Genomic DNA, 21,342 nt, shown 5'->3' with positions numbered 1-21,342 from the left:
AATCATAGAATCATAGAAAATTAAGGTTGGAAGGGACCTCAGGAGGTCATCTAGTCCAGCTGCCTGCCTGATCAAAGCAGGATCATCCCCAACTAGATCATCCCAGCCAAGGCTTTATCTAGTCAGGTCTTAAAAACCTCCAAGGATGGAGATTCCACCACCTCTCTTGGTAGGTAACCTTTGCCAGTGTGTCACTACCATCCTCGTGAAAGAGTTTTTCCTAATGCCTAACCTAAACATCCCTTGCTGCAACTTGAGACCATTGCTCCTTCTTCTGCCATCACTGAGAACTGTTAAGTCTAAGCTTTTCTGCTAACTATTTACCTTCTAGTCCAAATTTTAAAGTTACTTCAGAACGAATTATAATACAGCTGTAATGGTAAGCTTGCTAAACTACTCCCTGTACTTGTCCACCCATTTTCTTATTGTGCATATATGGTGAGACTTTACTAGTTGCTGACAGCTCTTGTTCTAGAACTGGTTTGTTTACCTCAGTGATTCAGGTTCACAGGACATAAATTTAATTTTATTTTGTCTTCAATGGCAAGTGTTCAAAATTACGGCATTTTCTGGCTTTTTTCCCTTTCTAATAATTGTGCTTGTAAAAATATTTTATGGAGAAATTGAGAGGAAGTTGGTTTAGTTAATTCAAGCTAGACAACCTTTTTGTATTAGATGGTCTGTAGAAAGTAATGGCATCTTGTTTAAAAAAAATAAAACCTTTGATTATGTGACTTTGCCGAGGCTTTCTTGTATTATTGTTGTGTCTGCTGCCTAGACAAATGGTTGTTCTTGTGCCCAGCCACAAATCTTGCAAATAACGTGTTCAACCAATTTAATGTTTAAAATCTTTCTATGTAAGCACCATGTTTTATGATTAGAGAAAAACCCAAACCGTTCAAGTTCTAATGGTATGCATAGTACTGTACTACTGTGTATAATGTTTTTGTTTCTTACATGAGAGCTGCTCTGTTTGAATTTGTTAATGCTTGTGTTTTAAATTGATTCCAGTGAAATCTGTTTTATGTGAATCTGTTACCAGTTATGTATTGGACTTAAGAGAAAAGAAGAAAGGAAACAGTAAAAAAAACAAAACAAAACGGAATACTGCTTGCTGTCAGGTCTCTTTTAGATGCAAGGCTTCGAACAGGTTTTAGAAAATGGCTCTTTCTTCTTTTGTCCACAAGTCTACAATGTTTCAAGTCATGATACTACCTTTGAATTTCTAGTCAATATTCCACCACTACAGGACAGAAATGGTCTTTATATAGTAACAATACTTTTGATTTTCTTGTTGTATTTAGTTTTGTTCAATAGGAAAAACAGGATTGAGGATACTAGTACAAAATATTGTTTCTGTCCTTTATGTATTTGGCCATTTGTGTGTAATAGTCACTTGTACAGTTGTGGTAGTTTTCACATGCAGGTTAGGTGCATAGCTCATGTTAGATTTAACAGTAAACAAGGCAGATGGATAAATGATAAATGAACCGGCTATGACAGCAAAGAGCTACAACAGTTTGGAATATTCGACAGTGTGAAGGATAGGGCTCTTAGATGTTCAGGTTGCAGATTCTTACTCTGCGGAAGCATTGTATATGATATATATCAAATTGACTATGTATGACTTCACTGATTTAGACTATCTTTGCGCGGGAGAAGTAGTTTCCTTTTAACAGTGTTTTTGTAACATAGGTAACAAAACTTTGTAAATAAATAAGTAAATTAACAAAATATTGACTTAGTTTTTGTTTACTTATATTTATACCTTTTATGTTAGAGATTGTTCATGCACTGTTGTTGTAAGAGACAGTATGCTAAACAAACAGTACCTTCCAGTGGAAAATATTCTTTCTTTCAATTCTGCATAACTAAATTTATTCTACTTTAATGTGCTATTTAGCGTGGAGGAGGAAAGTCTCCTAAACAATATTTCGCAGCAGTTTGAGGCTAACTGTGAAATCTTATGGATGTGTTTTTCTTTTCCTTCTAACAGCTCAGCTTGGAGACTTTAACTCCACAGAACATCATTCAGGATACCTTTCAAATTTCTACTTTTTACCAGATCAGAACAAAGATTTTCTAATCAAAGTTGAATCGCTGCATGAACAGCACAGGTAATCATAATTTAGTATTTTGCAACCCCTTTTCATTATTTGTCTCATGAACTTTAAACCGTCTTCTCCCTATTTTGTTTTTATAAGTTTCGAAAAGTTTTAGGCTGAGTAGTGTTGTGTTAGGCTGTTTTAAATAAACTTAAGCTTTCTGATTGTCTTTTAAAAAAACAAAACAAAACCTCGTAAGTTCTGAACTTGCTCTATATTCTGTGGTTGCACCTCATTGTTTAATTAAGTTGAATTTTAAAACAAATCTATAAATACTCGGCCTTGGTGAGGCTGCAGCTGGAGTGCTGCACCCAGTTCTGGGCTCCACACTTTAGAAAGGACATGGAGAACCTTCAGAGAGTCCAGAGGAGAACCACGCGCATGATTAGAGGTCGAGAGAGGAGAGGAGAGGTCTTATGAGGAGAGGCTTGGAGGCATGGAACTTTTCAGCCTGGAGAAGCGAAGGCTCAGGGGTGACTTAGTGGCAGCCTATAAGTATATAAGGGTGTGCATCAGGAACTGGGAGAACATCTATCTGTTCACCAGGGCACCCCAAGGGAAGACGAGGTCTAACGGTCACAGACTGTTGGAAGATCATTTTAGACTGGACATAAGGAAAAACTACTTTACCATCCAAGTCTCCAGAGTCTGGAATAGACTCCCCCCCCCCCCAAGTGGTGCAAACACTCATTTTGGATACCTTTAAGAAATGCTTGGTTGCTTATTTTGCTGGGGCGATCTGACCCCAGCTGACTTCCTGCCCCTTGGTCAGGGAGCTGGACCCGGTGATCTTGGGAGGTCTGTTGCAGAGCACCTAGGTGCCCTGCTCCTAAGAAGGACAAAACTGCTAGGGAAGGAGCCCTAGCAGTGAGTGATGAGCCCAGCTGCAGGTTGCCAGGGCAACCAGAGGAGGTCAGCTGACCAGAAGGGGCAGGGCCTGGCTCCCATATAAAGCCCAGGGGCTGAGGCCAGGCTGGCAGATCCCTGCCAGCAGCCAAGGAGGAAGGAGCTCTCTTTCAGGGAAGAGAGGATAAGCCTGAATGCAGGAGCAGCGTCTGACACTGCTGCAGGATGAAGTATCCCTGGTAGGCTTGAACGGGGTTATAGCTGGGTGGCGTCCGTTTGTTATAGCCAAGGGGCTTGCGGTTTGTTTGCTTTGTTACCAGTGGTTTGGATGAGGCTATTAGGGGGTGGAGGAGGCCTCATAGGGGACCCGCAGCAGTGTGGGGACCCCAGCACCAGTGAGAGCACAGCATTCGGGGTGCACTGACCCCAGCCCCAGAGAAAGGGGACAGTTGAGAAGCCCCAGTGCGGGTGTGATGAGCCCTAGTGTGGGTGCGGTGAGCCCCAGAGATGGGGGGGGGGCAGTGCTTTGAGGAGCCCCAGAGACGGGGGGGGGGGGCAGTGCTTTGAGGAGCCCCAGAGACGGGGCAGTGAGATGGGGCCGTGGAGAGCTCTAGCACCGGAGAGGGCGCAGATCGAAAGAGATAGGGCCCAGAGAGGAGAAGAGGCCAGATTATAGCAAGGCCAAGACCGAACAACTTCTATTCCATCTGCGAGGCTTGGGGCATGGTACAGGGGTGGTTGGAGCCGTGCACAGCCCATAAGGCTAGGGTGCCCCTGCAGCACCCATTGCAGAACGGTACCCACGAGGGGTCCGGGAAACGGCGGGGACTGAGTGTTCAAGACGTGACCAAGAGGGCGTAAAAGGCAGCCTCCCAAATACATTGTGTCATCAAAGACGTGGGCGAGATTTCGAGGGTGCCTTTGGGCCAACTTGGCATGGGAAGGGGGCCTTGAGTAGATCATGGCCCTCCTGCAGGACCCCGCCCAGTGACAAGATCTCTTCCAGCCCTAATGTCTATGAAATCTGTGAAATATGTTCAGCGGTTTAAATAAATTAAATTTATGTAAACCATTGAGGGTAACTTGTTGAAAGCTTCTTGGATGGAGGGCTTCAAAGATCATGACTGATAGCCTTTTCTTTTCTGGGTATAAAAGAAGACATGGCAGTTGACTACAGCTGGACAAATGATCCATTTGAAAGTTTTGGATAATTAGGGGTATTTTTTTTTTCTAGTTTAAAAATCTTTCTTCAGCATGGGTGAAATTTGCATAAAATTGCTGGCAAGATTCCTTGATTCCTGCAGAGTAATGTAAACTGAAATATTTTTTGTTGTTGTTAAATACAGAAACACATTTCCATTGACTGTGTGCGTTTCTGACACAATGGTATTGCACTGATGGCTACAGCTGACATTTACACACGTTCTGCCACCTGGTGAAGCTGAAATCTGATTAAGCTATGAAAACAATTAGAGGCAGTCTTTTTCTTCTTGAGCTGGAATTTTTCATCTTTGGTTTCATTTCAGAGATGCATTAAGTAGCTCTTGATATCTTAAGTCTGACACTTTCTTACTAAGATGAGAAGCCTGGTCAGGAATTTGATCGTTTTAGGATACCAATTTCATTGCTATGTTGGGTGTATATATAGCATTTTATTTTTGAGTTTAACACAGAAATTTGTTATCTGTCCCATTTGAAAATTTCAGGCCACGTATATAACTTGCAGCTTCTCTTGGGAAAGTAGTTTGTTTCCCAATAGAAAACACGAGAGTACAGATGTTCAGAATTTTTCTCCCATAGTGAAAATGGCACTCCAGGAGAAAAATAATCTAGAAACAACTGGAGTTAAATACTACCAGGAGAATTTATCCTGGGAGAATGAATGTTCTTTTCTGACAGAAGCCACAGCAGAGTCCTCCAGCATCTTGAGGTGTTTTTTCTCTCCCTCTCCTGACATGAAGACATTGTGTCACTTGATATGTACTCTGCTGCTCCAGTCAAGCAGGGAACAGAACACGCCCTCTTCACTATCCCACGTTGTGCTGCAAGCAGATGTAGAATAACTCTGAGCATTGTGGATCAGCTAATTAGGGTTGCCCTGTGCACTGCTGCCATCTGTCTCTGGGCAGAACAAAGGATCTTGCAGAGCACACAGCTGTGTGCACAAGGGCCCTCTCTCTGCATAGCGTCAGCACCGTAAGATCTCTGCTATTCAAGGGCTCAGCATTTGAATGTCTATTCAGGCATCTCTGGGTAAGTTTTTTCTACCAGGAGAAAGAACCCAAGAGAATTCTTCCAGATGCTGTCAATGTGTGTATGCAGCCTTAGTTTTGTTCTGCTTGTTGGAAAGGTGGAACTAGAACACTGTAATTGGGCAAGAAGCAAAAGTGTGAAAATAAAAAAAAATTAAAAAGTGAGAAAAGCAGTCTTGTCTCCACTGAAGATTAATGTTTTGATAGACTGAGGTGGATAACACCGAAGCAGGGTGTTTCTTTCACGTGGAACAAATCCTGTAGTCTGGTTGATTGCATTAATCATACCCACAAAGGCCACAGAAGGAGATAACAGGATAAACATTGCAGTCCATTGTACAGATCCTTGTAGGCTGTTGTTAGCTTCACTGTGCTCCTTTTGTGATGCAGGCATCTTCGTTTTCATCGGAGTTCTACTTTGAGCTCGAAAGTTTAGACTGCAAGTATGATTCCTTTCCCCCCCCTCCCCCCCCAGCAGTCCTTTTCCCTGCTGCTCTGTATTTTGTCTCCTCTCTCCACCATTGACATCTCTAGGCCATGGAAGTAGCCTACTGGGATTAGTCATACAGCTGAATTCTGGGCATAAGTGAGATTGCGCACCAAGATAAGGAGTTGGCTCTCCTTGTCAAAAGTTGCCGCTAATCATGTCTGGTTCCTTGTTCAGAGTGTAAAATTTGAAGTTTACTCCTTACTCTCCTTCAATCCATGATTGCAATCTGTGCAGATATTGTGAGCCAGAGATAGTGGTGCGGTCAAAGATTTATATTCCAAGTTCTGGTGAGGTTGGCTTCTCATTGCATCTTACTGTCATTGTGGGAGATGTTTACTCATTTGGATCCTTTCAGATAACAGATTAGAAGTCACTATGGATATGAATGGAAAATGGGGCCTTTGAGGAAGGAGGTTTCTGTTTTTGCATGACTTTTTTCTATACCATTCAAACTTCAGAGTCAAATGTTTGTGGTGCTGTGGTTTGTGATGCTGCAGGTACCTCAGAGTATTAATATTGGAGTTTAAGTGCACCATTTGTCTAAATCAAGTATTAAAAACTGAGGAAACAAATATTTTACAGACAGAGCATTTTGCTTCATGAGCCTAAAGCTCTTCAGGGTTCAGTTCAGTTTCTTCTGGGGATTGAGATTAAAACCGTAATATTCTCCATTGTTAGCATTGGGCCGGGGGTGGGGGGCACTATAATTTAGAATGCCAGATGGTGAGGTACAAACATCACCAACTATATAAAGTGTCTAGAACAGGTTCTCTTTAAATTATTTCTTTGCTTTGGAGACCACAGAGCTGCAGGAAGTACACTGAACAGCTCTTCCCATACTCTCTTTAGAGAATTCAAGGAATCTCGAAGCACTTTTACAGGTGCTCAAGGGGGTAGTTGGGAGGGGTACTTTAATTAGAGCAGGTCTGAGAGCCGCTTTAATTAAAGCACCCGTACCATTTCATGTATTCAGCATTCCATGATTCAAAATGGCAGTGAGGGTGCATTAACTAACATTCATTCAGTGAGCTTTAGTTAAAGCCTCTCCCCCCCGCCATTATTTTGAAGTGCAGGGACACTGAATACACAAGACACAGGGGCTGCTGGCATGGGCTAATTAGCATAGTCCAGCAGACTCAATTCATCGAGTCTACTCCAACATACTGTAATTACAGTGTGTTAGAGCAGTGTCTACAGGTACCCTAGTTGCACAAACATGGTATCAACTTAGTAAAGTATTAGTAAAAACTTCGTAAAAACATTAGTAAAAACGTAAGACTTTTATGCATTTCTTTCCCTTTTGCATTACCATGGGTGAGAGATGGATGGGGAAGTATTGTGAACTGTACTGAATTTCCTGAAGAACTTGATGAATCTTTGCTATCTGTCCTTGCTTCATCTTGTTAAAAAATTCGAAATCTACTTTAGGATTTGTCTACGTGTTTATGATTTTAACAAGTTTTCTATTTATTCTTTACTCTCTGTTGTACCTTGGAGTTTTGGCTGTCTGAAGCTGTAGAAAAGGGATACTGTCTCAAAACAGCTATCTGATCCAAATTGGGAACGTGTTTTTTTGAGTGAAGATTATAGCCATTGTAGTAGCAGCATGCTTAGCAAGTAGCTAGAGAAAGAGGATAACTCCATTACTGTTTTGAAGTAATTGACTTCAAAACAGGGTTCCCCAGGCATCTTTCCTAGACCTGATATTGATTAAGTGTGTGCTTTAGAAAATTTGTGGATGATGCCAAGTTATGTGGAGTTGCAGACACTCTGGGGAGCGGGGTAGGATCCAGAATGACCTGTATAGACTGGAGAAATATCTGCATTCAATCAGATGAGGTTCAGCATGGACAAGTGCAAAGCCCTGCCCTTGAGACAGAATAATTGTATGCACAACTACAGGCTGGGGAACGACTGGCTAGGCTGCAGTACTGCAGAGAAGGACCTGGGGGTTATGATAGACCATAAGCTGAATATGAGCCAACAGTGTGTTCTTCTTACCAAAAAAGCCAACAGCACATTGGGTTGTATCAACAGGAGTGCTACTTGTGAATCTTCTGCCCTCTTTAGCATTGGTGAGGCTTCACTAGGAGTACTGTATTCATTTCTGGACCTGATGCTTCCAGAAGGATGAGATTGGAGACAGTCCAGTAAAGAGCGACAAATTATTAGGGGCCTGGAAAGCATGGCTTAGGCTGAAAGAGGTAGGGTTATTTAGTCTGAAGAGGAGGTAAAAGGGATTTGATAAGTCTTCAGATAATTAAATGGTAATTAGAGAGAATATGGAGATGGGCTTTTTTCTCTGTGGCTTCAGGGGACAGGACTAGGAGCAATGGCCTCAAGATTCAGGAAAGGAAATTTAGGTTGGAGATTAGAATGAACGTTCTGACTAGGAGAGTGGTCAAGCACTGGAACAGGCTACCTAGAGAATTTGTGGAATCTCCATCTCTGGAAATTTTCAAGAGCAGGGTGGACACACTTGGCTGGGATGGCTGAGGGACAATCCTTCCTTGAACAGGGGCTTGACTAGATGACAACGTGAGGTCCTTTCCAACCCTACTTTCCTACCTATGACTTCCTTGGCACCAGTTTGTAGAAGTACTTCTGGATATAGAGTGCCAGAGGCATTGAGAGTGACATGGTTATCAGCTTCATATTGTTAGTTAATCATGCAGAGGTCTGATCCTGTCATTAGCTGAAAATGAAATGTGGTTTCCTCTCTACTGGACTGAATAATAATAATAATAATTTAGATTTATATCCTGCCCTATCCAGAGGCTCACAGTGGCTTACAGTAAGTGACAACCTGCAAATAAAGAATAACTGTAGACTCCCTAAATGACACTTGAAAACTCAGGCCTCCTATACTGTGCTCTATTCTGGCTTCCTTGCCTATCTCCCATAAGAGCAAACACTCTAGCCAGGGGCTATTCAACTTCTAAGCAGTAGAGGGCTTGCACACCCCCTTAGCCACACTAGTGAGAGGGGCATGGGCCTCTGGGGCCCCACACACAGTATGCCCTCCCACACCACTGCACTGTGGGCCCATCAGAGGATGGTTAGGAATCTTATTTTCTTCAGCATACAAAAACTGACCTTTGATTTTAAAGAAGGATGTTATTACTTCAAGTGTTACTACTACCTCTGGAAAGTCATTGTGTGTTGTTGTTAACATTACTTTCTAATACGCTTGCCATGACATTAATTTCTTGTTTAAGTTGCCTTTGGCAGCTTAATTTAAAGGCTTAGTCTTGGGGCTGTCAGACCAAGAGGCCTTTCTCAGTTATTTTCCAGAGTTCGTCTTGTAAAGGTTTGGCTGCTTTTGCGTTTGATTCCAGATTCTGTTGTGCTAGGCCATCTTTGTCATCATTTTGCTTTTTCTGTTATGGTTATATTATTAGCTGGCAGGCACTTGTTCTGAAATGATCAGTTAGTACATTGCATTGTCTATCCAGAAAGCACTTCGCTATGAAGTTTTGTTTTTGGTTGTTTTGAAAAATTGGCTTTTAGAAGTAATCCAAGATTTGCACCCAGGGTAGTTTCCATGTTACCTGTGTCAAAAAACAAATTTTGTTTTGCCCTAAACATGCCAGAGATCTCAAAGTCAGTTGGTGTGATATCTGCTGATTAAATTTCTTACCAGTTAGGAAATCTATTGTCTTCATCCTCTCCTATGCTGGAAAGAAAAGAGAAACCCCTCTTAAATCTCACAGCTCTTGTTTTCTCTTTTTTCAACTTTGTGGTAGAGGCAAATAAAACATCCTAAGGGTTCCTGGCTTTCTTTTATTCATTCATCAGATGCTAAAGTAGATTTAACTTTAGATTCAGTTTTGGTTCCTAATTTTACAATTTACTTTTTGTCCATTTTTTTTCCCCTTAGGCTCCTCTTTCCATTGTGCACTTCCTTTCCCTGTTTTTTTGATGGTTGTCTTTTTTTTTTCCCCACCCTTGTAAACAGTTGTCTATGTTTTGTTCATTTTTTTTTTAATTTTTAATTGCAATTACTTAGGGAATATAACTTTGAGAGTTTTCCAGTGGAGCTGTGTGATGCATTTCTCCACAGTGTAAGGAAGGAGTCTAGAAGTAGCTAACATACTTAGCTAATTAGCTGCTGCTTGATATTTATAGATAACCTGTCACTCCTTGGATTAAAAGATTCTTTTGCGTTGCAAAGGCACCTTTAATAATAAGTTAAAATTGTCTGTTCAGTGACCTTAATTTCTTGTCCTTATTAATTTTAAATATATTAAACACCTTTGTTGTTTTTTTTCTTCTTAGTGGCCTCAAGCAATCTGAAGCAGAGTCCTGTTATATAAATATAGCACGAACCCTTGAATTTTATGGAGTGGAATTACACAGTGGTAGAGTATGTTTACATTGTCATTTCTCACTTGTAAAATATTCATATATGAATACCGTTTATAAGATGGGCCTGTTACTAACAATGCAAAACAGTAGCATTTTAATATTGGCCATACTGCATGTAACTTTCAGTTTAGAAATATGGATTATTTTTCTAACTTTCCATTTAATATGGCTATGTCTCTAATTGTGTCAGTTAATAAGTTAGATTTTTGTAACAGCCCTATCCTTTGGAGATGTGTTCACAAGAAATATAAGAGCTTTTTTTGAAAGGTTATATTGTTGTCATGAGTACTGAGGAAAATAAATAGAAATAAGTCTGACAGAAGCCACCTGATTTCTGTGGTATCCTTAAGAATTCAGACTGTTTATTTCTTCCACATATCATGAATCCATGCTCAGAGTGAGTGAATTTAGCACGAAAGCAGATGACATGTTTGAAAATGAGTTCTGTAATATTCAGCTTTCTAAAAAGATAAGTTCCCTAGCGTATTGTAACCTGCCAGATTAATGGTCCAATTATTTTTCTATGGTATTAAAACCAAAAAACATAATGATGAGCATTTCTTCTTTTGTGTAATGTGAACATGGATTGTCTTGAGTTGGACTTGTATTCTTCTGCTGCTGTCACAATTGGCCAACTTGTGGGATAGAATTACTCTTAACGCAGCTCAGGTACATGTTCTCCTGGATAACATATCACTACCATGTTTTATATTTTTATGCAACTCTTAATATTCATGCCACAAGAAATTTTGACTAAATGGAATCTTTTGTACTCATAAGGAAGCATGTCTGTGATTAACATGTTTATGCCAGAGTTTATTGCTCCTGGGCACTGTGTTTGAATATGTGTTTGGGACTGCGGCATGTTGAGCTGGAGGAGCTTTAGCTGGCAGGGAGCCTTGGGGGTCAGCTTGCCAGCCTGGGGCTGATCTGGTCTGGCTCTGTGCTGCAGAGGGACTGGCTGGGGCACAAGGGTGCTTCAGTGCAGAGCTAGCTGGCAGACAGGCCCAACACTGAAGCACCCTCATGCCCCAGCCAGCCCCATCAGCGTCTATATATGCAGTGCTGTGGAGTAACCCTTTGCCGTAGGATAGTACTTGTGTTTTCAAGTACTAACCTACAGCACAGTTGGTTAGTTTTTTCTCTTCTAATAAGTACTGCATGTGTAGACACTGAAACATTTACTGAAACTGTGTTCAGTTACGAGCTTTACTTTTAAGTCTGCATCTGAAAGGGAACTTTGCCATCTGCTTAATACCTGACCTGATGTTAATCCAGCTTTCATGGTCTTCTTCATAGGTAGACAAGTGGGAGTCTGTACAGTTCCTGCTATTTTGAGTTTGCATTTACTTGCAAAGTTAAATGTATCACTACCACAGCTACATTTACTCTCTTAAATATAGTTCTTGCTTGAGAGTCTTTAGACCTCGCCTAAGGAAGTGTGTAAAAAAAAAAAAAAAAAAAAAAAAAAAAAAAAAAAAAAAGGCATGCAAATCCACCATTCTTTATCTGGCAGCGCTTGTCAATCTCTTATTTTTAAAAATTCTTGAGGGCTGTCCCCTCTTTCTTTCTCACATCCAGCATTTCATTGGCCACTTAGATGCTGTCTGCACTTAAGTCAACATAATAAAAGTAATTGAGTGGTTGAATCCTGGTTTGCATGGTTGAATCCTGCCTAAAGATGTTAAATGAAGTTAATTTCATTTGAACAGCTATCTCATTTACCATTTTCTATATTAATTTAATAGACAAGAGAGTTCTAGTTCAGTTTATCGTGCCAGTATTCCTACTTTTTATGGAGTGTAAATTATAGACGGATACTAAATCTCTCTCAGTACAAGATTGTGCTTTTCCACAAATTGCTAAAGTACTGGAGTTAGGTGGCATAGCATTTGATGATCTGTGTTGCAGGGTGCATTTAGTGCTTGTTCAGTCCTTTTAAATATCCTGAAATACCTGTAATTGAAAGAAGTGCGCTCTACCTCCTACAATTATTTTTGTAGTTATATGCCACTTGTTCTATTCAGTAACTTTTTAGGTATAGAAAAAAATTGGCGTTAGATGTATAGAACTAAGTGTTATTACTAACTGAGCATAGTGAGCCATCTAGAGGAGCATTTAAGATACTGAAGGCTTTATTTTTATGCCAATCTAGCATTACCTTAAATCATCCTGTATAACATTTTTTTGAATCCTTGTAATGCCAGTGCCACTGCCTAAAACATTAAAATCTAGAAGTTAAGACAACTAAAATCTATAGTTTGATTGTGTTAAACATGTACAATTTTGTACGTTGTAAGATTATTAGACATGGATTGTACAAGACCTGTGTTGTGATTTTATTTCATTTATTTTTACATTAACGTTTTCACTTATCCACAGTAATGTCAAATATGACCTGTGACTAGAAATTTCCAAATGAAAATTTCTGAAAAAAATTAGTTCTAATTGAATTTAAATTTAGCAATGAAAAGTGCAGTACAAAGAGAAAATAGCAAATTTTAAGCTTACTATTCACTCATTCTCCTACTCATTGAGGTGCTGCCTCTAGATAATTATTTGTGTATATATGAAAGGGTGGTTGCATGGGTGGATCTAGATTTTTGAAAAGGGGGGTGCAGATGGTAAGTTGCATCATCACATATAAAACATTTTTTCTCCAATTAAAAATAAACTAGGAGCTTTACTAACACATTAGGAGCCTAGGGTTGTATTTTGCAGTTTAAGATTGAAGCAAAAACAAATTAAGCTTAATTGGGATGCATTAAAAGCAATCTGCAGTGCTGTGAAATAGGATCTTTATTACCAGGAGCAGCTAACACACAGCAGAATTGCAGAACAAAGGATAGCTTGATTGGTGGAACATCAAGACTGTTAAAAAGAAGAGAGGATTGTTAACAGCTGTGGAATTTAGCTGAAGAGTTTAGAACGGATCACGTACATTGTAATGAGTCAGGAAATTGATTGACTCTCTCAGCACTGCCTGCTAGAAAAACCACTGCCACTGCCAGGCAGCTGATTTTAAACTTTGGGTGGAGCAGGAATCAAAGGGAGTTGGAAGTGCACCAGTATACCCTCCTGGATCCATCCCTGGATAGATGTGCATAGAGATTGAATGTTATGCAGTATTAAAGCTGGTTTGTGATCCCACTCTTATGCCCGGTTGCATATGTTAGTTCTGCATGAAATAGAACAGAAGATTCACTATGAGATGCCAGTCCAACCAGTCCCTTACTTTACATTTGACACAAGCGTTGTCTTGTTGAAATCGCATCCTTTAGTACTGTCATTTAGGAATTAATATAGCTTGGCAACAGTTTTACTGCTATTAAAATAATAGCAGCAGGGGTGCCTAAAGAAAGTGCTTATTACAACTAATATGTTCTTAGTTTGGGAAATTTCTTTCCCTTGACTAAGACTCTAGGACTTCTTTGTTCCGCTCCGTGGTGCAAGACCATTCCAAAACAGAATAGGATTGTTCAATCATGTATGTGAGCATGTGCATGGCCCCTGAATCTTTTTTAGGTCAGAACTGAGGTCATCTCTCATTTAGCTGAGTCTTGTTAGGTGCTGGTTAGTAGATCTCTTCCGGAACTGAAGAGAGGCATAATTTGCTGTGTCTTCTCAAAACATTTCAGCAACAGGAAGCTGGGTAAGTCATGGCTCATGAGCCCTTAATGGGAGCAAGTACTATACATTCTTGTTTCCATTTAAAGTAGGAGAAAAAAGGAAGAGGAATTCTGTTCTTTCCTACTGACGCAAAGAATACTGAGCACTAGTTTATGAGGTGGAATTATCAGTGGGATTTCTCTTAATGGCAAGACTTTTATAATACATTGTAGGTAAGATTGAGTTAGAAATATCCATTAGAATAAATAGTGCAGAAACCTTACTCTTTCAGTTTTATAGCTTTTAGGTTATATTTTATGCTTGCTCTACCATGATTATGGGAAACCTATAAATGAATGCATAAGTAGAAAAAAATGAAAATGTCACAAACTGCTTCTGTATTCTTACAGTAGTTTCTTGTTGCAGGATCTACATAATCTTGACCTGATGATTGGAATTGCTTCAGGTGGCATTGCTGTGTACAGAAAATTTATTTGTACAAGTTTCTATCCCTGGTAAATGTTGCCTATTTCTAATTTTTTTTATTAATCAAGTTTTACAAGTGTTCTTTTATCATTTTAAATAACACTTCTGCTTAGGATAGAGAATTTTAAACTAACTTTTCTTGCTTAGTCCCTTGATTTCTTTCCTTTTTCTCCATACTGTAAAATTAATTTTTAATAGTATGGCCCATATAACTTGGGAGCAATGCAGTCATCTTAAAATAATAAAAGCATACCACACAATGACATTACATTTGTGTCTTTTGTATTTTTAATATATGGTAAAATACATAGCTTGTTTTTATCATGTTGCTCCTGAATTTTACCTTCTTCTTCATCTCTTGCTTCAATTAGTTCTAGCAATCTGAATCTCTAAGCATCTTTAGGCATCTAGTGTTTTTAAAAACTATATCAGACAAATATTTTCTTTTACGAATATCCCCCTCTTACAAATGTACTGGCTAGAGATCTGAGTGAGCACTATTTTTTAGTCCTGTACCAGGGAAGGTTTGAAATCCAATCTCACGTAATTTGACAAAGTTAGAAACAGAAGCTCTATGCATTTGAAAAGGAGGGATGTCTAGCATTTGACACTGCTTTTGTTAATTGTGCACACTGTAGTCAGATCAATCATGGACGTGCAGCTTTTACCACGATGCCATAAACAACCAAAAGGAACGTGGAAGAGATTTAATACCAAGGCACTCCAAGACCAAGCTATATGTGAAGCTCTTCAGCAATGCCTTACTGAGAGTCTCTCTGACCTATCTGATGATATCAAGGAGATCCAAGCCCATTGGGAGAGGTTAAGAACATTATTCACAAGCCATGTGTTGAGTCAAAGTTAATTGGATACTTCACTTACTGTCACCAAGATTGGTTTGACAAGAACAATGAGGAAATTCTAGCACTTATCCATCAGAAGAGAGCCACGTTGTGCTGTTGACACAATGAACCCTCTAACCAGCAGAAATGAGAGGCTTACCACTGGCTCAGTGCTGTAGTTCAGAAGAGGCTATAGGACATCAAGAACCAGTGGTGGCAAGTGAAGGCCATGGAGATCCAGAATTTCACTGACCAACATGACATGAGAAGCTTTTTTCAAGCAAGAAAAGCCATCCATGGGCCACGGTCCAATGGCCCAACCTCTGCGATTCCAGGATGTCTCCACCCTTCTCATGGACAATGTATCCATCAAGCAACACTGGAAGGAGCACTTCAAGACTCTACTTAACTGTGAATCTGAGGTCTCAGCTGCCACCATCAAGTATATCCCTCAACACCCAATAATAGAACCTCTTGCTGATCCCCCATCCTTTAAGGAAGTCTGGCATGCCATCACTCAGACCAAGAACAATATGGTTCATCAACATCAACCCTCATCAAGACAGAATCCGAGGTTGAGGAAGTAGAAGGATTGTGGGTTAGGCTACATGGGGGGCAAGGAGAAAGGGATTTGGTGGTGGGGGTCTGCTACAGACCCCCACACCAAGGGGAAGAAATAGATGCGGGGCTCCTGAGGCAACTCTCGGAGACCATAAAAGCTAAAGAGGCGGTAGTCATGGGGGACCTAAACTACCCGGACATCTGCTGGGAGACGCAGACAGCAAGGTCCCATCACTCACGCAGGTTTCTAACCTGTATACAGGACCTCCACCTGACACAGGAGGTGCATGGTCCCACTAGGGGGAATGCCATACTGGATCTGGTATTGGCAACAGGAGATGACATGATAGGGGACCTCCAGATCGGTAGCCATTTGGGAGACAGTGATCACCTTATAATAGAATTCAACATAAGACGGCGAGTGGGTAAGGTAACTAGTAGGGTGAAAGTGCTAGACTTTAGGAAAGCTGATCTCAGTGCACTCAGGCGATTAGTCAATGATGCACTGCAGAGTAGGAGTTTTGAAGGGATGGGAGCCCAAGAAGGGTGGCTGTGCCTAAAGGAAATGATCCTTCAGGCACAAAGCAAGACAATCCCCGAGCGAGGCAAAAGAGGGAAAGGGGCCAGGAGGCTTCCATGGCTGACCAGAGAAATCCAGGGCAGCCTAAGGGCCAAAAGGGGAGCACATAAAAAGTGGAAACAGGGTGAGATCACTAAAGATGAATATACCTCCTTCTGCTCGTGCTTGTAGGGAGGCAGTTAAGTGGGCCAAAGCTACCATGGAGCTGAGGATGGCAACCCAAGTAAAAGACAACAAGAAATTGTTTTTTTAGATATATTGGGAGTAAAAGGAAGGCCCAGGGAGGAATAGGACCCCTGCTAAATGGGCAGAAACAATTGGTGACAGATAGGGGGGACAAGGCTGAACTCCTCAACGAGTTCTTTGCCTCAGTGTTCCTAAGTGAGGGGCACGACAAGTCTCTCACTGGGGTTGTAGAGAGGTAGCAGCAAGGCGCCAGACTTCCATATGTAGATCCTGAAGTGGTGCAGAGTCATTTGGAAGAACTGGATGCCTTTAAATTGGCAGGCCCGGATGGGCTCCATCCGAGGGTGCTGAAGGCACTGGCTGACATCATTGCAGAGCCACTGGCAGGAATGTTCGAATGCTCGTGGCGCGTGGGCCAAGTCCCGGAGGACTGGAAAAGGGCTAACGTGGTCCCCATTTTCAAAAAGGGGAGGAAGGAGGACCCGGGCAACTATAGGCCAGTCAGTCTCACCTCCATCCTTGGTAAAGTCTTTGAAAAAATTATCAAGGCTCTCATTTGTGAGAGCCCGGCAGGACAAATTATGCTGAGGGGAAACCAGCACGGGTTTGTGGCGGGCAGATCGTGCCTGACCAACCTAGTCTCTTTCTATGACCAGGTTATGAAACGCCTGGACACAGGAGGAGGGGTGGATGTTGTATACTTAGACTTCAGGAAGGCCTTTGATACGGTATCCCACCCCATACTGGTGAACAAGTTAAGAGGCTGTGATGTGGATGACTGCACAGTCCGGTGGGTGGCGAATTGGCTAGAGGGTCGCACCCAAAGAGTCGTGGTAGATGGGTCGGTCTCGACCTGGAAAGGTGTGGGCAGTGGGGTCCCGCAGGGCTCGGTCCTTGGACTTATACTCTTTAATGTCTTCATCAGTGACTTGGATGAGGGAGTCAAATGTACTCTGTCCAAGTTTGCAGATGACACAAAGCTATGGGGAGAAGTGGACACGCCGGAGGGCAGGGAACAGCTGCAGGCAGACCTGGATAGGTTGGACAAGTGGGCAGAAAACAACAGGATGCAGTTCAACAAGGAGAAATGCAAAGTGCTGCACCTAGGGAGGAAAAATGTCCAGCACACCTACAACCTAGGGAATGACCTGCTGAGTGGCACAGAGGTGGAAAGGGATCTTGGAGTCCTAGCGGACTCCAAGATGAACATGAGCCGGCAGTGTGACGAAGCCATCAGAAAAGCCAATGGCACTTCATCGTGCATCAGCAGATACATGACGAATAGGTCCAGGGAGGTGATACTTCCCCTCTATAGGGCTCTGGTCAGACCGCAGTTGGAGTACTGCGTGCAATTCTGGGCGCCACACTTCAAGAAGGATGCGGATAACCTGGAGAGGGTCCAGAGAAGGGCAACTCGTATGGTCAAGGGCCTGCAGACCAAGCCCTACGAGGAGAGACTAGAGAAACTGGACCTTTTCAGCCTCCGCAAGAGAAGGTTGAGAGGCGACCTTGTGGCTGCCTATAAGTTCATCACGGGGGCACAGAAGGGAATTGGTGAGTATTTATTCACCAAGGCGCCCCCGGGGGTTACAAGAAACAATGGCCACAAGCTAGCAGAGAGCAGATTTAGACTGGACATTAGGAAGAACTTCTTCACAGTTCGAGTGGCCAAGGTCTGGAACGGGCTCCCAAGGGAGGTGGTGCTCTCCACTACTCTGGGGGTCTTCAAGAGGAGGTTAGATGAGTATCTAGCTGGGGTCATCTAGACCCAGCACTCTTTCCTGCCTATGCAGGGGGTCGGACTCGATGATCTATTGAGGTCCCTTCCGACCCTAACATCTATGAATCTATGAATAAGGCGCCAGGCCCAGATGGCATCCCCACAGAGGTGTTTAAAGCTGGTGGAACAGCACTAGTGCAAAAATTTCACCAACTTCTCATCAAAATATGGGTTAATGAGGAAGTTCCACCTGACATAGAGTGCCAACTTCGTGACCATCTTCAAGAAAGGGGACAAGTCAGTGTATAGGAACTATCAAGGCATTGCCTTTGTATCTACTACCGGGAAGATTCTTATTCGCATCCTGAATTGCCTCCTCCCCCTTGTCCTTCCAGAATCCCATTGTGGCTTTAGAACATCTTGGGGTACCACCAGCGTGATTGTTGTTGCACAGTGCAACACCAGAAGCTGTTTATGGCATTCAAACGACCTAACCAAGCCCTTTGATTTGACTCCGTGAATCATGAAGCCTTACGGAAGGTGCTGGCTAAGTTTGGTTGTCCACTGAAGTTCATCAGTGTCCTCAGGCTACTCCATGATGGGATGGACTGCCACAGTTCTTTGCAGTGGATCAGAGATGGACCCATTTACTGTCTGTATTGGTGTCAAGCAGGGCTGTGTCATCACCCCAACCATTTTTTCCATCTATCTTGCTGTGATTTTGATTCTCATCCATGACCGCCTTCCTCCCGGAATTGGGGTTGAGTATCAAATGGATGGTCAGTTTTTCAACGTGTGGCACCTTCACAACAAAATAAAAGTTACCAAGACTGGTATCACTGACCTTCAGTGCGTTGATGACTGTTATACTTGTGCACACTGAGACTGATCTGCAGTCCACCTTTGACCTTTTCTCAGGTGCCTATCACAGCCTGCGACTCTCCCTTAACATTGGGAAGACCAAGGTGCTCCATCAGCTTGCCCCGGCACAAGCTGCCCCCCCCCCCCCCCAAATTACCATTGGTGGAGAACCCCTGGAAAACATTGAGCATTTCCCATACCTTGACAGTCACATCCCCTGTTAGTCAGTCTTGATGTAGAAATCAAATATAGGATTCGCTGTGCCAGCGTATGCTTTGGAAAATTGCTTTGTTTTGCTGACCAAGATCTGCAGATAGAAACTAAGATCCTGGTCTACAAAGCAATGGTTATCCCCATGCTCCTCTACGCGTGTGAGACATGGGTGACATATTAAAGCCGTCTTAAGCACCTGGAATGGTTCCATCAGCATTGCCTCAGGAAGATCCTCCACATTAGATGGGAAGACCACTGAACCAATGCCAGCATCCTGTCTGCAGCTAATATAACCAGCACTGAGGCAAAAATTATGAAACATGAACTCCGCTGGACTGGCCACTGTGTGCGGATGACTGACACTCATCTCCTGAAACAAGTCCTCTTCTCTCAACTTAGTCATAGTAAGAGGACTCGCAGAGGACAGAATAAGCGCTACAAGGACACCCTTAAAGCATACCTTAAGAAGGGTGGCATCAACCCAACAAATTGGGAAGTCTTGGCTGGTAACAGGTTTCAATGGCACTGCATGTACATCAAGCTACAGTCCATGTCAAAGAACTGTCTTGCTCAGGAAGCGAAGAAAGAGCAGAGGAGGAAAGAAAGCGCACAACATCCTGGCCAACAGTTGTCCCTTCTCCCATTGGGCATCACTTGTCATATCTGTCAAAACTTGCAGAGCATGGATTGGACTTCTGGAACTGGGGTGGGCAAAAGATGGCCCATAGGCTGTATACAGCCTACCAAATGATTAAATCTGGCCAATGTTGGGATGCCTGCCAGTGTATCGGATCTGGTCCGCAGCTGGTCCCACAGTGCTCCGCATAGAGCTAAGCCACTCCTGGAGCAGCCTGGACCCGTTGGCCTGGCCTCAGCTATTGCACACAGGTTACCAGCAGGGCTGCTCCCATTGCTTCCAGAGGCACTTTTTGCTATGGATCAGGAGGAAGCTTCATCTAGGTGGCTCCTGCCCTAGTGTGCAGAGATCTGGCTCCAGCTCCTGAGTGCCTTTCACCTGCTCTGCCTGCCCAGTGCGGGTGCCTGAGTGGGTGGAAGGCAGCTGGGAGCTTCAGCTAGGCAGCTTCTGCCCTAGCATGTGGATGAGTTGTTGTGGAGGAGGCCGGGGGCGGGGGGTGCACCCTCCTGTAACAACTCATCAAAACTCCCTATGTGGTCCCTGGGTCCAAATAACTGCCCACCCCGATCTAGAACCTCCCTGCTACCCCCAGTTAATATTTTAAATTCATAGTGATTGTGATAGCATGTGTCATAAAAGCTTATAAAATTAGTGTAGATTATCCTAAAATTCTTTAAAAGAGTGTCTCGGTTAACAAACAGAAAACAAAACACAGAAGCCTCTATAAACTCAATATAATATGAGTGAGAGGCTTTAATGTTTCTTGTTTCTGATGATCTGAAATCATTTGTTCAGAACTGATAGTATGCACCCCAGTTCATTGTGAAAAAATAGCATGCTATTCTATTCTATACTATATATACATTATATAGTATGAATTCAATGCATTTTGACATAAAGGGATATAAAACAGGATACATTTCAGTAATATCCTCAGTGTCTTTCACCTTAGGCTTACAAAGTTTTATGTGAGGTATTAAAATGGTTCACATGTTCCAACCGGTTGGGTTTGGATGTACTCAGGTGGAATAATGTAACTTTATGTAATGTTAAATGCCCCCAAAGGAAAGTTAAAATAATAGGTTGCTTAGATTATTGCTCTGTAAAATATCATTGTATCAAATATAATTTCATGTGGTTTAAGTTGACCAGGATTGGCACAAACAGCTTAGAACTCAAGGTGGCAGCAAACCCTATGAAACTGCTCAACAAAAACCCTGGGATAATATGGAAGCAGCAAAAGGGAATAAAACTTTCAAGAAGGGAGGCAGTGCTATTACTCTTTTGGCAAAAAATAAAATGACCAGTGTAACCTGCACGAGAAAAAAGCTGGCAGATCACACAAAGCTGCATGTGAGTTGTACTATTATGTGTTCCCAAAAATGTAACTTCCCTTTGGATGCCTCACCGGGTTTTATCTGCATTGAAAAAATCATGCTAAAAATGCTGATTGCTTTCCAATAATATTCAAATTAGGGTAGCTTATTTTGCAGATAAAAAACTTTACTTCCTAGCCATAAAACCTACGAACTTCCTCTGAAATTTAGCTATAGCATATCATCACTAGCAAAAACAAAAAATATTGT

General features: G+C 42.1%; 1 protein-coding gene across 7 annotated transcripts in view; it reads left to right on the top strand.

The window, feature by feature from the left end:
• Nucleotides 1-21,342, top strand: part of PTPN3 (protein tyrosine phosphatase non-receptor type 3) — a 312,280-nt gene that overhangs the window by 158,878 nt on the left and 132,060 nt on the right. For all 7 annotated transcript variants that reach the window (XM_059728511.1, XM_059728513.1, XM_059728510.1 and 4 more), the window contains exons 8-10: nt 1,997-2,117; nt 9,972-10,059; nt 14,097-14,185. In XM_059728511.1, coding sequence (XP_059584494.1) covers nt 1,997-2,117; nt 9,972-10,059; nt 14,097-14,185 — 298 coding nt within the window. The remainder of the gene's footprint in view (nt 1-1,996; nt 2,118-9,971; nt 10,060-14,096; nt 14,186-21,342) is intronic.

The sequence above is a fragment of the Alligator mississippiensis genome, chromosome 5, assembly GCF_030867095.1.
Source record: "Alligator mississippiensis isolate rAllMis1 chromosome 5, rAllMis1, whole genome shotgun sequence".
NCBI lineage: Eukaryota > Metazoa > Chordata > Crocodylia > Alligatoridae > Alligator > Alligator mississippiensis.
The sequence above is the reverse complement of the archived record's forward strand: the minus strand, read 5'-3'. Positions and strand labels throughout refer to the sequence as shown.